This window comes from Taudactylus pleione, unplaced genomic scaffold, assembly GCF_031769625.1.
Source record: "Taudactylus pleione unplaced genomic scaffold, aTauple2 ptg000102l, whole genome shotgun sequence".
NCBI lineage: Eukaryota > Metazoa > Chordata > Amphibia > Anura > Myobatrachidae > Taudactylus > Taudactylus pleione.
Genome location: NW_028284504.1, coordinates 2,550,329 through 2,567,626, shown reverse-complemented (window position 1 = coordinate 2,567,626; position 17,298 = coordinate 2,550,329). Strand labels below are relative to the sequence as shown.

General features: G+C 43.3%; 1 protein-coding gene across 2 annotated transcripts in view; it reads right to left on the bottom strand.

Moving 5' to 3' along the window:
• The window catches only part of DNAAF19 (dynein axonemal assembly factor 19), a 36,081-nt gene that overhangs the window by 9,043 nt on the left and 9,740 nt on the right, over window positions 1-17,298 (bottom strand). The window contains exons 2-3 of one of the 2 annotated variants that reach the window (XM_088470673.1): window positions 13,358-13,422; window positions 3,266-3,410 (exon numbers count right to left, since the gene is read on the bottom strand). In XM_088470673.1, coding sequence (XP_088326799.1) covers window positions 3,266-3,408 — 143 coding nt within the window. In that variant the 5' untranslated portion in view covers window positions 3,409-3,410; window positions 13,358-13,422. The remainder of the gene's footprint in view (window positions 1-3,265; window positions 3,411-13,357; window positions 13,423-17,298) is intronic. The other variant, XM_088470672.1, reaches the window with a different exon arrangement.

Sequence of the window (17,298 nt, the reverse complement as noted above, 5' to 3'; positions counted from 1 at the left end):
TGTTAGGATGCAAATATATTTTAGGCCCCTGCGCATGTGGGCTGTTTGTACATCCATGTAGTTTTTCTTCACTGTCTGGAACTCAGACAGAGCTGCAGCCACATGAAGATCAAGTGCAGCTTTAGCAGCCATGGCAAGGTGTTGGGGATATAGGGCCTGATTCAGACCCTCTCACAAGCACATTGCGCTCGCAAGTGGGTCGATGTTTGGCCCCTGTGCATGCGCCGCATCCGGCATGCGCGAGCCACAGCGAGCGACTGAAGTTCAGTCGCTCTGGGGCTCGCTACAAGAAGGGGCGGCTCTCGATGTTGATTGACAGCTCGCCCCATTTTGTAGGCGGGGAGGGGGGGTGGCTGCACAAATGCAGGCGTTCCCTTAGGAACCAGCTCTATTAGAGCAGGAAGTCCACTCGGGCTTGCGGGAGCCGAGACCCTACCACAGGGTCTCCTCGCAAGCCCAATGGTCGCGATAATCGCGACCATCTCCAGCCCGCTCGCACAAGCTGTGGGTGGGCACCCATAGCTAAGCAGGCGGGCAGGAAAAAAAAAATCCCCGCCCTGATTCAGAGCGAGCGGCTCTGAATCAGGCCCTTAGTTCTTTTTTTGAGCTTGTGGCACATACTGCTCCTCGACATTCTGCATCATTGTGCGTGTCATCTTAAGAGGTCTTGTAAAAAGTAACATTCGTGTATGTACAGCTATGGAGAATATCTATGGGGTAAATTTACTAAGGTAAGAATGAGTTTTAGAAGTGATGTTGCCCATAGCAACCAATCAGATTCTACTTAACGTTTAACTAGCACCTTCTAGAAGACAATAGCTACAATCTGATTGGTTGCTATGGGCAACATCACTTTTAAAACTCACTTCTAAAAACTATCGCTTTAGTAAATTTACCCCTATGTCTGAAACTAATTTTGGCTGGCTACTACTATGCTACCTACAATGGTGGTCCTAGCTTTGTGCTGACATGTGAATGTAAACATTGGGTTATTTATATATTATTTGATGCAAGGTTTTTTTTTCTCCTATTGTAAAGTCAAAGCCTGTGTTAGCCATGGCATATTAATATACATACATATGTCAAGCGGGGGGGATCAATTAAATACAATGTATCACTATATGCTTATGGTGATATAGTGTTGGGCATGCTCACCAGACTGGCTTTGTGAGAGGGGTTGTCCTTGGACATTAACTCCTTCTAGGATCTCACGAGGAAAAACTTGCTTCAATTCTTCTTCTCCTGTGCCAGGCTATGCTCTTCTCTCCTTAGCTATTTTGCCTTAAACCCATATTTTTACATGATAAAATCTATTTTCTGCAGTTGTCCATATTCCATTTTGAAGAACCCACTTAATTGCCAGCTCCGCCTACGCCTGCCCTCAGATGACATTTTCTGGTCATCAATGTTTTAATAACTAGGTTGCCCAAATTTTTTTTAAAGTAAATATGACATTTCTGTCGGTGTTTGTTTTCCCTAATGGAGTAGTTACCTAGCTCCCAAATTGCTCTCGACCATCCTCTGCTACTTGAGATCCTAGGGAATGTCTGTCTCCTTCTTATCACTATCCCTGGCCTCATCCTCTCTCTTCCTACTACCAATCCCATCACCAATCCTATTAAATGTAACAGGATGAAAAATCACGCTAACAACACTTACACTCACACATAAATAACACAAACAACAATTAAACCTAAAAATATAACGAGCAATACATTTTAAATAGACATGGGATAAAATGAAGACAAAACACAGCCTCAGGACAAAGGGGAGAAAATGTTCTCCAAATATAGTATATAGAGTTCCAAGGTTATACATTCAATAATCATAACCCTAGGTCTTACCTGATATCTTAAGGATATACACTATCCATTATAGTATAAGTAATGACCGTTTCCAATATATTGGAATTCCCATCACTATCAGCTCTGAATGAAGGGCCTGATTCACTACTGATCGCAACTGCGATTACGCACACAGACGGATGATTGTTGCGTTCTGTGCGTGTATGCATCGCAGTGCACATGCACAAAGGTCTCACTGCGATCGCAGTGACTATGCGAACCCACCGCAGAGTGATTGACAGGAAGTGACTGTTTGGGAGTGGTTACGGGGGGCAGCGAAACGCAGTCGTGTTAGTGCTTTTGAACACAGTTACTGGGATGAGCATAAATTAGCCACTGTGATGCCATACACAGCTTAGGTTTTTACTGCGTGCAATGAGGTTAGCAATCTGTTCATAGGATGTTGTTCCAGAACTGTAATGGCTTTTTTAGATGTTGTTTGGCAAACTCTAATCTGGTCTTCCTGTTTTTGTGGCTCACCAATGGTTTACATCTTGTGGTAAACCCTCTATACCTCCTGGAGAGTGTTCTTGATTTGGCCAACTGTTGTGAAGGGGTTTTTCTTCACCAGGGAAATAATTCTTCTGTTATCCACCACAGTTGTTTTCCGTGGTCTTCCGGGTCTTTTGGTGTTGCTGAGCTCTCTGGTGCGTTCTTTCTTTTTAAGAATGTTCCAAACAGTTGATTTGGCCACACCTAATGTTTTTGCTATCTCTCTGATGGGTTTGTTTTGATTTTTCAGCCTAATGATGGCTTGCTTCACTGATAGTGACAGCTCTTTGGATCTCATATTGAGAGTCGACAGCAACTGATTCCAAATGCAAATGTCACACCTAGAATCAACTCCAGACCTTTTACCTCCTTAATTGATAATGAAATAACGAGGGAATAGCCCACACCTGTCCATGAAACAGCTTTTGAGTTGATAGTCCCATTACTTTTGGCCCCTTAAAAAGTGGGAGGCACATATAGAAACCGTTGTAATTCCTACACCGTTCACCTGATTTGGATGTAATTACCCTCAAATTAAATCTGAATGTCTGCAGTTAAAGCACATCTTGTTTGTTTCATTTCAAAGCCATTGTGGTGGTGAATAGAGGCCAAAATATGAAAATTCTGTCAATGTCCCGATATTTATGCACCTGGCTGCGAGGGCATTGTGATTGCAACTATTAGCATATTTCCACAGTGGGACTGCGTGTGTAATCGCAGCTGTGATTGCAATAGCAATCTGTAATGAATCAGGTCCTAAAATACAGATACTGTGTGGCACTCCACTAGTTAAAATGACCACGAGTTTGTATTTGAGTATTTTAAACATAGAGATAGTCTTTTCCTTCAATTTATTATTTGGATACCATATACTTGCTGTATACTGCATAAGATTTGCATCAGTTGAGGCGATATATGATGCTATGTACCTGAACTCCTCATACGATGCCACTTTCTGATGGATGGCACGGAACTTGGCATCATTTTCCCTCTGATACTTCTGATCTGCGGCCACAGCATTGGCCAGTTCCCTTTCCAGCTCCCGAAAATCAAGTGCTTCTGAATCATTCATTGCTGAGTGGAGAATATATGAGAGTCAAGGTTACACATATGTCAATATTATAGTGGAAGCTGAAGATAAATATATATGTATACGGATTGTTGGCTGTCATGCTTTTACTGGAGCCAGTATAAATCATGTCAGCCGGGACAGACGATTTTATGTCGTCAAGTGTGTACGCACTATGGACCTCATTCAGAGCCGGACGCTGTTTGCGCTCGCACGTTCAGAAAAAAGGGGTGGCTATTCAAATGAACCGTTCGCTCTTTGCGGTCTGTTCACGCCTCTAGGTCTGAACAAGCGAACCAAACATACGGTCGTTTTTTGTAAAACTACGCCCCCTGGCCACTCGCATCCTATGTCATGTCCGCTATTTATTAGATTAATCGAGTACATCGACCAGCTTATGAACTGCTCGCTATTCTTGTGGTTGGTTTTTCCTACCGCAATCTTGCGAGCAGTTCTGACTATAAAATAACCCAGTGACGTGGTCAATGACGCTGCTGTATTAATTATGCACACCCATAAAACGCCAGTTTTGACCTTTAGGCACGCCTGCGTTCGGATCTCCACTCCCCGTTTTCAAGCACCTTCCCCTGTTACCACCCACATACGCCTCCTCCTGTCACTCAAAATAGCAGGCATTCGGTACTTAGCGAACAAACGATTTTCGGCCGCACTGACTGGTTCGCGCATGTGTATTACGATCCGTACGCATGCGCAGTTGTGCAAACATCGCTCGGAACTAGCGAGCGGCCGCTTACGAGCGGCTCTGAATCAGGCCCTATGCACGCTCCTGCAGTGGCGTACGTCACATCTTCAGATCTTCTCTACATGCAGCTCAATCTGTCAATCTCGTTAACGATTCCCCGCAGATCGTGCAGTATGTACGTTCTACCGGACGACCATGCGACATGGTTACATTATATAATTGACGATCTAACCACCAAACAATGCAAGATATATGGTTTGGTCGTTTGTTATGCTGGGCATACACTATACAATTACCCGTCAGATATCTGTCCAGTCTGGCTGGTTGAAATGAAAACCTGGTAATGTATGGGGGCAAATGACAATCGACCATTTGCTCACAAACACTGGAAAACAGACAAAAATGGTTGTTCAGACAAATTGGTTAAAACACACAAATTTAATCAATTTATAAATTTCTTTTTTGTCCGCTTTCCAGTATTTAAAACCATATGATCGACTGTCATTTGCTACCATACATTACCAGGTTTTCATTTCAACCAGCCAGATTTTTACAGACAATTGTATAGTGTATGCCCAGCATTAGATTGCAGTGTGTATGTACGTACTAGATTGTTTGTCCGGGAATTCAAGGGAAATAGTTGACGACATTGCATTGTTTGCAAGTCGTCTAGTCTGTACCTAACTTATGCGTTACAAATAACACCATACACTTGTGATAAACCCTTAGAACCGCCTTCCGGGAGGGAGCTGATTGTTGGCTAACAGCGGGGGGCGTGTCCAGATAGCTGTGACACGTTGGGGGCGGGGCAGCACGATCGCGTCATCGTGGCCCCGCCCCGTCTTAACAATGCCTTTATTTTCGGCACTGTGAAGCAGGGGTCGGGGCCACGATAACGCGAATCGCGTCACCTCCCCCCCCCTGCGGGGATTGCTAGTGTATTCTGGGGGGAGGTCGGGAGGGCTGGGGAATGTCGGGAGGCTGGCCTGCCTTTCCGGGGGGCCGGGAGCAGCTCCCGAAAATCTGGAGGCTCCCGGCCAAATCGGGAGGGTAGGCAAGACTGCCCAGATTTTCATCTACAGTACAATAGCCGCCTTTCCCTTAAAGCTACTTATGCTTATCCATATTCAGATACCGCCAGTGACATTATTATTAAGACTATCAGCCTTATCTACATTATTAAGTTTTGGAAATCGCTAGTGCCTTCTATTAACGAAGAGAAAGTCTTTGATAGAATTTGTTGGTCTTTTATGCTAAGTACTCTGAGTCGATTTGAGTTTGGGGGACACTTCTGGCAAAGGAAATAAACTTTTTTTTAAACATCAATAATATTTATTGAAAATTTTTATAGGTTAAGGGGTACAAGAAAAAGAAAGGGAGGGGAGGGAGGGGGATGTACATAATGAGGATTTATAATACACATTCCACGATACACACAAAATAATACCAAACATAGTAAGACGACAAAATGTAAACACATTAAAGGTTAATATATTCAAACACTAATATAAATAGTAAAACATAGCAATCAACTAGAGGCAGTATGGGGAAGAAGAAAACTCTCTTGTTGGGGGCACTCGAATGTAAAGGTTATAATAAGAATAATAAATAAAAAATAACTTTTATTAGATATATTTTAAAATACCAAAAACAAGTCTGAGCCTGTTACTTATTGGCATTACTGTTGGAATAACAGCTATAAATTATCACAAGCAGAACACGAACATACATAGAACATAAGACAACATATAATACAATACTTATCACAATTATGTGAAGCTAAGTGAAATATTACAAATAGGTCTATAATTCTCTGTCTCATACAATATTGAGACCTATATAAAACATATACTAGTTCAATGACCTCATAATGTCGTCATAGCACAATGGCTACTCAGAATTACGGCAGAAGCATACAAGGAAATCTTCTAGAAAAGAATGTGATAATAACCATACAATATTCAATATAGGTTACGTGAGATATCACAGCACAATAACACTGAACAGTAATCAGAGAAATACAATGATAAGGGGGTCAGATGAAATAATAGCTGACCCTGCAAATATCAAAATGAATATAAGTAAATCACAGGTTGTAATGAGAGGCAGATCACACGTAGGTCGCCTGTGATGCCACCCAGGTACTTGTAGACAGTAAGGTTATAGGAAAAAGTAAAGCTACTCCTTTATGTGGAGTTTACAAAATAGCAGCTGCTGCATGCCATTGTATAGCCATTGAATGGCATGTGAGTGTACTATAAAGGTACTCCCAGGGTAGGGAATAAGTACAATGAGTATCTGCTGTTGGACTGCGTTAAAAAGAAGGTCCTGGTGTAAACATTGCAGGAACCTCTAATAGGCGCACCCCAATGAGAGTACTCATAGAGACAATAGTTATCGTAATGAAATAACACAGCATAGGTTTGCGATCTGTGCTGCTGCCAGTCATATACCAAAGGTAGTGGTGAGTGGTGGGAAACCCAGATCGCATATGCAGTGATAGGAAGAAAGAGTATGAGTGTAGCTGCACTATGGCTAGTACATCTGACTGAGGAAGCGACAGTGAAACGCGCGTCTCAGACCTGCGAATCCGGCTGTGTACAGGCGGGATTCGTCATGGCAGCATACTGACAGGCTCTTCTAGCGGCAGATTTTCTATACTACACACCGGCTCCCTGGAGGTGAGCGCTCAGGTACTTTTCATACTACACTTTCTTTAGCGCACTGAGTGGCTTTATTTAACAGAGACAAGTTTGTGACCCTGCAATACCTTTAGGGCAACAGAGCTCCACTTGTCCTGTACTAGCCATAGTGCAGCTACACTCATACTCTTTCTTCCTATCACTGCATATGCGATCTGGGTTTCCCACCACTCACCACTACCTTTGGTATATGACTGGCAGCAGCACAGATCGCAAACCTATGCTGTGTTATTTCATTACGATAACTATTGTCTCTATGAGTACTCTCATTGGGGTGCGCCTATTAGAGGTTCCTGCAATGTTTACACCAGGGCCTTCTTTTTAACGCAGTCCAACAGCAGATACTCATTGTACTTATTCCCTACCCTGGGAGTACCTTTATAGTACGCTCACATGCCATTCAATGGCTATACAATGGCATGCAGCAGCTGCTATTTTGTAAACTCCACATAAAGGAGTAGCTTTACTTTTTCCTATAACCTTACTGTCTACAAGTACCTGGGTGGCATCACAGGCGACCTACGTGTGATCTGCCTCTCATTACAACCTGTGATTTACTTATATTCATTTTGATATTTGCAGGGTCAGCTATTATTTCATCTGACCCCCTTATCATTGTATTTCTCTGATTACTGTTCAGTGTTATTGTGCTGTGATATCTCACGTAACCTATATTGAATATTGTATGGTTATTATCACATTCTTTTCTAGAAGATTTCCTTGTATGCTTCTGCCGTAATTCTGAGTAGCCATTGTGCTATGACGACATTATGAGGTCATTGAACTAGTATATGTTTTATATAGGTCTCAATATTGTATGAGACAGAGAATTATAGACCTATTTGTAATATTTCACTTAGCTTCACATAATTGTGATAAGTATTGTATTATATGTTGTCTTATGTTCTATGTATGTTCGTGTTCTGCTTGTGATAATTTATAGCTGTTATTCCAACAGTAATGCCAATAAGTAACAGGCTCAGACTTGTTTTTGGTATTTTAAAATATATCTAATAAAAGTTATTTTTTATTTATTATTCTTATTATAACCTTTACATTCGAGTGCCCCCAACAAGAGAGTTTTCTTCTTCTTCCCCATACTACGTTTATCTATACTCTCATGGGGAGCACCTCCACACTTTACAATATTTTTGCTTGTCACCTATACTAGGGTTTGATATTTATAATTGTGGATTTTCATTATTCTTTTGACTAATTATATCCAATATATTATATCCTGTGCTCAAACTATATCCCCCTATTCCCCCCTTCCCTGGTCATTTATGAATCAACTAGAGGCATCAGATTCACTTAAGCTAAACTGTAAAGGGTCGGACATAGACGGTTTGCAGAGAAGATTAGCACCTACCCCATCACATCACATACAGTCAGGTGCATAAATATTGGGACATTGACAGAATTTTCATATTTTGGCCTCTATTCACCACCACAATGGCTTTGAAATTAAACAAACAAGATGTGCTTTAACTGCAGACTTTCAGATTTAATTTGAGGGTAATTACATCCAAATCAGGTGAACAGTGTAGGAATTACAACGGTTTCTATATGTGCCTCCCACTTTTTAAGGGGCCAAAAGTAATGGGACAAACTAAACAATCCTAAATCTAACTTTCACTTTTTAATACTTTGTTGCAAATCCTTTGCAGGCAATTACAGCCTGAAGTCTGGAACGCATAGACATCACCAGACGCTGGGTTTCATCCCTGGTGATGCTCTGCCAGGACTCTACTGCAAATGTCTTCAGTTCCTGCTTGTTCTTGGGGCATTTTCCCTTCATCAAGTGAAATGCATGCTCAATCGGATTCAGGTCAGGGGATTGCATAACATTCCACTTTTTAGCCTTAAAAAACTCTTTGGTTGCTTTTGCAGTATGCTTCGGGTCATTGTCCATCTGCACTGTGAAGCGCCGTCCAATGAGTTCTGAAGCATTTGACTGAATATGAGCATATAATATTGCCCGAAACACTTCAGGATTCATTCTGCTGCTTTTGTCAGCAGTCACATCATCAATAAATACAAGGGAACCAGTTCCATTGGCAGCCATACATGCCCACGCCATGACACTACCACCACCATGCTTCACTGATGAGGTGGTATGTTTTGGATCATGAGCAGTTCCTTTCCTTCTCCATACTCTTCTCTTCACATCACTCTGGTACAAGTTGATCTTTGTCTCATCTGTCCATAGGATGTTGTTCCAGAACTGTAATGGCTTTTTTAGATGTTGTTTGGCAAACTCTAATCTGGTCTTCCTGTTTTTGTGGACCACCAATGGTTTACATCTTGTGGTGAACCCTCTATATTCACTCTTGTGAAGTCTTCTTTTGATTGTTGACTTTGACACATATACACCTACCTCCTGGAGAGTGTTCTTGATATGGCCAACTGTTGTGAAGGGGTTTTTCTTCACCAGGGAAATAATTCTTCTGTCATCCACCACAGTTGATTGCTGTGGTCTTCCGGGTCTTTTGGTGTTGCTGAGCTCTCCGATGCGTTCTTTCTTTTTAAGACTGTTCCAAATAGTTGATTTGGCCACACCTAATGTTTTTGCTATCTCTCTGATGGGTTTGTTTTGATTTTTCAGCCTAATGATGGCTTGCTTCACTGATAGTGACAGCTCTTTGGATCTCATATTGAGAGTCAATAGCAACTGATTCCAAATGCAAATGTCACACCTAGAATCAACTCCAGACCTTTTACCTGCTTAATTGATAATGAAATAACAAGGGAATAGCCCACACCTGTCCATAACATAGCTTTTAAGTTGATAGTCCCATTACTTTTGGCCCCTTAAAAAGTGGGAGGCACATATAGAAACCGTTGTAATTCCTACACCTGATTTGGATGTAATTACCCTCAAATTAAATCTGAAAGTCTGCAGTTAAAGCACATCTTGTTTGCTTCATTTCAAAGCTATTGTGGTGGTGAATAGAGGCCAAAATATGAAAATTCTGTCAATGTCCCAATATTTATGCACCTGACTGTATTCATGCCAAGCCATCCACTTCATTATTGGAGAGGGGGTTGAGGTAGAATAGGACATAGAATCTGTTCCCATTAAATTATGAAAATGTACCTTATGAAACACCTTCCGCAGGGCCGTAGCTAGGGTAGTGCAGCCGATGCCATCGCACAGGGCACCACAGGTCATGGGGCGCTGTTTGGGCCTGTCAAATTTTTGTTTATCTCCTGGCCTCTCCTATCTCTACCCTGGCCCTTCCCCATGAAGCCATGGCCCTTTTTTGGGTGCATTATGTCCCTTTGAAAAATGAGGGGGGCGCCAATGCTCTTTCTGGCACAGGGCACCAAAAAGTCTAGTTACGGCTCTGACCTTGAGTATAGGGGGAGGGGGGGTGGAGAGATTGTTTCCAGCATTGGAAATGAGTCCAAAGTTAAGTGGAAATCCATGTGAAATGGAATATAAACGAAGCATACAATTCCTTTCAAGACAGAAATAACGAGCTGAGATAAAAAGTTTTATCCCAAATCGTGTATAATTACCACACTTTGGTCCGTTTAAGTTATCCAGAGTAAAGTGAGCGGCGTTCTGAGCCGGGATACGCTGCTCTAGTAGTCTCTCTGTCTCCCGTTCGTGAACAGCTGATAAAGCCGCGTGTGTGTATCCAGATTAAAATAACAGCCCAGTGGGATTGGAGTAACGACTTGCCGTATCTTTTCCGTCTAAGAGCCGTATTCAATTTGAGCAGACCCACAATACTTTTCCGCCTGCCGGACATTTTTCGCCTACATCGCGTGTTTTGCAGGCGGAAAAGTATCGCACGCATGCCCATGCATCCCCGTATTCAATTTGAAAGTAGGCGAAAGCAGGACCCGGCGAAACTCAAAACAAGCGGAAAGTCCTGTCAGATTTGGGGAAATCAGCCTGACACCCCCCAAAAGATGCTCTGACATGGGGGTTCCCTATGATACCCCCGATTTGGCTTGCTGAAGGTATTTGGTGTTTTTAAACTGGCTCAATAGCGTTTTTGTATACGCGATGCAGAATAGTATTCAGGAATTTTTTTGCAGAAAATAACTTATCCCAGCAAATTTGGGGTACTTGAAATTGGGGGCCAGCATATTTTAAAGTTGCTAAAGTTAAGTTAAAAAAATCATGAAAAATCCACCTTCCGGAAGCCCCTGCAATGAAAAAAAACACATGGGGCATACTTGGGGATCCCCCCGGAGTCTAGCTCGCTAGTTTTTAACTTTGTCCCCCAATTTAATTTTTTTTTGCCCCCAAATTCAAAGTGATTTTTTCGGGTGTTCTTAAGTGTTTTTGAAAAAAAATTGACAGAGTTTACCTTTGGGGGACTGTCTGAAAGCTGCACGGAGGTTCCCGCAACGTTGCACCCCAAAAACCCCAATTCTGCACTTTTTTCCGCCTGCTATTCATAGGCAAAACTTTTCTGCCTATTACATTGCATTGACTTTTCGCCTTTCAAATTGAATACGGCGATACTTTTCCACCTGACGAAATGACGTCATCAGCGAAACTTTTCCGCAGATTCCAGATTTTCGACCTCAAATTGAATACAGGCCTATGTCCAGAAAATATTCCAGTACTCCAGTGCACTTGACACATTTGGGGGTGCTGATATTCAGGGGTCCTCTGACATGTTTTGCCCCTTCACATAGAGGCTTTTTCAAAGACTAAAGGGGCTAAACATGTGAAGGAGCGAAATATGTCAGAGGACATCTGAGTAACCCTCCGCTTCTTCGGAAGCAGCATCAGATCAAAGAAGCCAGCAGTGGGAGTCTTTTTACTCAAGACGCCTCCTGTGGCTTTTGCTCATTTTAGCACAGCCGCTGTTTACAAAGATGAGGTTCAATAGTGTGATTCGTTCTTGTGGCCCACTGCAAACTCTGCCAACTGACCTCTTAACGCATCTAACGAGGGGAGGGACTAGAGGGAGTATTTCTTTTTGGTATAAATATCTCCTGGGGTTGTGCCCCTCTGTTAAATCATCTGCCCAGTTGAGAAGGTAGATAGATCTGGGTCACCCACTTTCTGAAGCACAATGGGATATGGTCTATTCTATGTCCTTTCGTATGTCTCGCTGTTTGAATCATACGTAAATGCAAGTCAAACTGCTGAATAGATTATACCTCACTCCTGATAGATTACATACGTATATCTAGTGGGTGTTAAGTTGCAGTAACCGGCATTCTCCAAATGAAGTGCAGGAAAACAGCATAGTCGCCAGCACTTTAGAGGATTTTTGCTCGCACCCTCCTGAGGTGTGAGCAGAAATCTGACTCGTCAGACATAACAGTGCTGTCAATTGAATAGCTCCGGGGACTCCTTCCCGGCACTATACACATCGTGCTGAATTGAATCGCCTCCCAAGTTCCCGGGGATCTGCGAATGCGCAGTAAACTCTGGTACAGTGTCAGAGTCTACTCACTGGCACCGCCTTCGAGAGAGGAGGGGACACACACACACACACACACAGAGTGCACACAAGCTCCCTCCTCTCTTAAGCCACCCCCGGTTGTGTATTATTAACTTCAGTGTTTTTACATCTATACAGATCCAACAAACTCTCCTTCATTTCTCTGGAGTAGGTTGCATTGTGAAAAAGGAGGCCCTTTACTAATACAGCAAACACAGGGTGACTGACAACCAGGGTTGAAACATGGGCTGAGCAACTGGAGCATGTGTTCCATGTGCCAACCACCCACTGGGCACTTCATCAACACCAATTAATTCCCTATTCAGCTATGTGTCAGGCTCACAGCTAGGCTTATATCGCAGTGGTGAACAGTTCTTTCATCTCTACAGCGGGCATCTGATGGACAGTGGGTGAGAGAGTGTAAAACTATTTAAAAGCAGGAGGAACGTGGAGGTGCCATCCTGCAGTCACTGACTCTTTTCTTACCTTCCATAGTATTAGTGCATTTGCTGACATGTTGCTGCAGATCCTAGTTGCTGATATAGGTCCCCATTTATTAATGATCACTATTGCAATGCGATCTTGGCATGACATTACCGCCCATGATCGCATTGCATTATGCAATCATAGCGCCTGGATGTATCATCTGGGACATGGGCTCCTAAAGGAGCCCGTTCCTGCGATGTCCCCGGAGAGCTGCCGGCCAGTGCCAGGACTGCTGCGAATGCGCAGTCACGCTGACTGCACATGCACGGCCGCTATTGCCGGGGAGGGTTCCAGAGGAACCCTCCACCGGCTAATTATGTGCGGTGTAGCCCATAGGCTTCAGATGGCGTTAGCTGCGGAGGCCAATATCCGGAATGTATCACATTGTGGGTGTGGTAAATAAGGCAGCATCACATCCGCCATGGGGGGGTGCGGCTGCCTGCGGGAATGGAGGGATCACAGCAGGTATCAGAGATGCTGCAATCCCTCCTTCATACATCCAGGGGATACTAAATATTTGTGGTTAACCCCCGAAAACGGTTGTTTTCGGGGATTATACCTCAAATATACATTGATAAATGGGCCCCATACTGTGATCACAGAGACTGAATTACTGCACCACACCCTCCCAGCTCATCACATACCTTACCAGAGCTCGGCAGCATCATGCAATCAGATACAGGGATGGATCCCAGCTCCTCTACAGTTTCTATGTATAAATAAGAGAAGAGGCAGGAATGAAAGGGATAGTGAATAATAAGGATGGGGGTTAAAAAGGGGGATAATATAAAGGGGTCATAAATAGCAAGGATGGAAGAATGAGGCGGTATTATGAAGATGGCGAATAAAAACCATATTGAGGATTAGTTGAGAAATGGTGGTATGTCTGCGGATAGGGGGGGCTAGTTACAGAGATATATTCTTATATTTTATTACATAGCACTGATCATTGAAGGGATCATGATACCAATAAATGACATATAATGACATGAAAAAGAAGGTAAAGATGATACTACCTACATGAGGAACATAGATAAGTTTGCATAATAACAATTGTAGCTGCTGGTGGATAAAGTGTGATCACAGTAGTTATTGGAAGACCGCTGCATTATTAGCCACCAATAATAACGCATTTCTGTACAGCCATCAATGATGTCTTGTGGTTATTGTAAGGAGGACAATCACAAGAAAATGACACCTCATTATATACCTTTGTTGGGATATTAAATTCTACATAAAAGAAGTTAAAATTATATTTATTCAATAAATTAAACAATCAATAAAACAAAAAACATACAAAGCATAAGACATACGTGCATGATCAGATCTTCAAACAAACATCTCATGTTTTTTCACATAATTAGTAGGCGGTTTCCTTATATTCAAATGTGAGGATTTATACACATAGTATTACGACTAATATATAGGTGGAAGTATATTATCTCATAAAAAAAGAGCTGATCAGGCTTTTCCCATAAAAAGGTAAAAAAGGAACAGTGGTCACGAAGTATTATAAGCAGAATTTCAACAAATCTTCTTTAATGATCCAAGAATCATATATGTTGCTGTGGCCAATGACCTAAAATCCAGACTGTGGTTTTATTGGCCAATATCCGGAACAGTGTAACTGACGCTGTTACTAATTGTGTCTAAAAAGATACAGTTCCCTGTGGGATTTCCTCTGACATATGCAGTGATAGTATGTAGCATTAAGCCAGCTCTCCGTTTATTGCTGTATAGAAATAAGTATCCAGTCTCAATAAGCCTGTGAATTCGCTGTATAGCCAAATTAGTGTAATATGACAGACTTTTTTTGTCTTTCAACACGGGACAGCAGGTGCCACAGCCGTTGTCTATTACCACACTGAGCCCGAGTCGCCAGCTACAGGTATCACGGGGACCCTAACTATTGACGTGCATATACGCGACTATCAAAGTGGATAAGGTAACGGGAACCACCCGAGATAATATCCTAAAAAATGAATTAATATATGAGGCGAGTCATCAAGTTGCACTGATGTGGTCTGAATAGGAGGGAGAATCTATATATAGAAACCAAGGTCCCCATATGTCACTGAACTCTCTATATCTAGTAGCACCAGACATCATAAGATCACCCATAGACATATAGAAATCCAATCTGGAGAACCACTCTGCTATGGTTGTGGGGTTCGGAGATCTCCAGTGGACTGGGATTACAGCCTTGGCAGCACTGTTGAGGTGTTTCATAATCGATTTTTTAATATAAATACACAGGACCCTCTATCTTATTAAGGAGCCAGAAATCAGGTTCTGAGCTAACGTCCTGGCCTACAATCTCTTTAGATAAAGAGATCACCAAATTCCAGAAGGGGCGTAAAGAAGCAAGTCCCACCATATATGGAGAGGGGAACCAACAGCTGAGACGCATCTCCAACATATAGCGGAAACACCAGGGTACATTTTAGCAAAAACCGAGGGCATCTGTACCAGCAGGCCAAAACTTTAAACCGAGTCGCCACTACTGAATAGCTTACCGAACAGGACATAGTGGTCTGAAAAATCTTATTCCAATCTTTAGGGACTAATTGTATACCCAGATCCCTTTCCCAGTCAGCTGTGAAGCGTGGCAATGTGGAAAATGTGTCTTCAATAAGTAATTTATATCCAGAAGAGAGAAAATGTTGGGGAAGGGAACTGAGACTGACACATCGATTCAAAGGGAGTCGGGAGTCTACGGGCAGCCTCTCGGATCAATTTACTAGTTTGAAAATGTTGAATAGGGAGATATCTCCAAATCTCGGAGGCCGATAGAGCTCAAGTTTCCCGAACTTGGTCAAAAGAAAGCACCCCAGACGAGGACACCAGCTGACCAACACGCGTCACCCAATCTGTATCCAAAGTTGATATGTGGAGAAAATTACCTCTGGTAGAAATTCTGTATTATGAAAAAGAGGGGTCATAGGAGAGATTGTAGAGGAAACACATGGTCTTTTCGTTAATGATTTCCAAAGTGTAAGCGTCGGGCCTACAGTGGGTTTGGTAATAGAGAGAAGGGCCTGAAATCACGCTGTCAATCCAAGGCATGCTGGGAGACCGTGGCTCTCAAGCCTCACCCACTGTATGTCAGAATCTGGTTGGGTCCATTCGACGACTCTACTAAGGGCCACCGCCTCATAGTAAGCAAAGAAATGGGGCAACTGAAACCCCCCCCAAGTGTCTCCGTCTGAAGAGAACATAATGTCTAAAGCGAGGCCGTCTTCCACCCCACACAAAGTCTCTCACCAAGCGGTGAGTGTTCAGAAATCAGCTCTTAGGTACGTAAATCGAGAGGGTCTGGAGCAGATAAAGTATTCTAGGAAGTATATTCATTTTGATTATACTCGCCCTACCCAACTACGAGAACGTACCCCGATGCCAGTCCCGAAGTTCACTTCTGATCTTTGTCAAAAGAGGTAAAAAGTAATCTGAATGCAACCTGGACAGGTCACGGTTCAACCAAATCCCCAAGTATTTAAGTTTCGAGGGATGCCAGGAGAAGGGTAAAAAGGCCTGTAAACCTTCTGCCACTGTGGGGAGGGGAAGGGGAGTGTAATATTAACTGCTATAGATTTAGAGTAGTTTATTTTGAAATTAGAGAGAGCACCAAAGTCCCGGAACACAGAAGCTAAGGCCCTCATTCAGAGGCGCTCGCAAGAAGCGAGCGCTCGTTCTGAATGAGGGCGGCCGCTTGTTTTTTTTATTGCGGCCTCCTGGTCGCTAGCTAAGCTGTGGGTTACCACCCACAGCTTTAGCGACCGACCAGGGTGATGGGCGCGATGGGCTTGCGACGAGACCCTAAGGTTGGGTCTCGGCAACCGCAAGCCCCAGGAAGCTTCCTGCTCTGATCGAGCAGGAAGCTCCCCACTGACATCACTGCTGATGTCAGTGCGGCCACCCACAAAACGGCAGGCGTTTAAGGAATGCCTCCGTTTGTGTAGACACCCCCCCCGCCCCGCCTACAAAACGGCCCCTTTTGTACAGCCGCCCCCTTTGTAGTGAGCCCCGGAGCGAGATCATTTCTCCCTCGCATCGGGGCATGCGCACGCGCAGTGCGGTCGCTGCAAGTGTGCAGGGTCTTAACATCGACCCGGTTGCGAACGCTCAGCACTTGCGACAGGGTCTGAATGAGACCCTAAGTTAGGTACCGAAATAGACGGGTTGGCAAGGATGACCAGAAGGTCGTCGGCAAACAAGGCCAGCTTGTATTAACGCCCATCTACAACAAACCCAGATATGTCAGGGTTTAATCTGATAGCCCTAGCCTATGCCTCCATACACAAAACAAAAACTATGGGGGATAGGGGGCATCCCTGTCTAGTGCCATTAAAAATCTGCACTGGCTCGGAAAGGGCACTATTTATCTTAATATGTGCCGTAGGTGCGGAATATAAAACCAGGATCCAATGCAAGGAGGCAGGACCCAACCCCATGTGTGCCAACAAACCCCTCATGAACTGCCAATTTATTCTGTTGAAAGCCTTCTCTGCGTCAGTGGATAACAGAAGAGCTTGGGACTTTTCAGTTACAGCAAGATGCATCAGGTCAATTACCTTGGTGGTGTTGT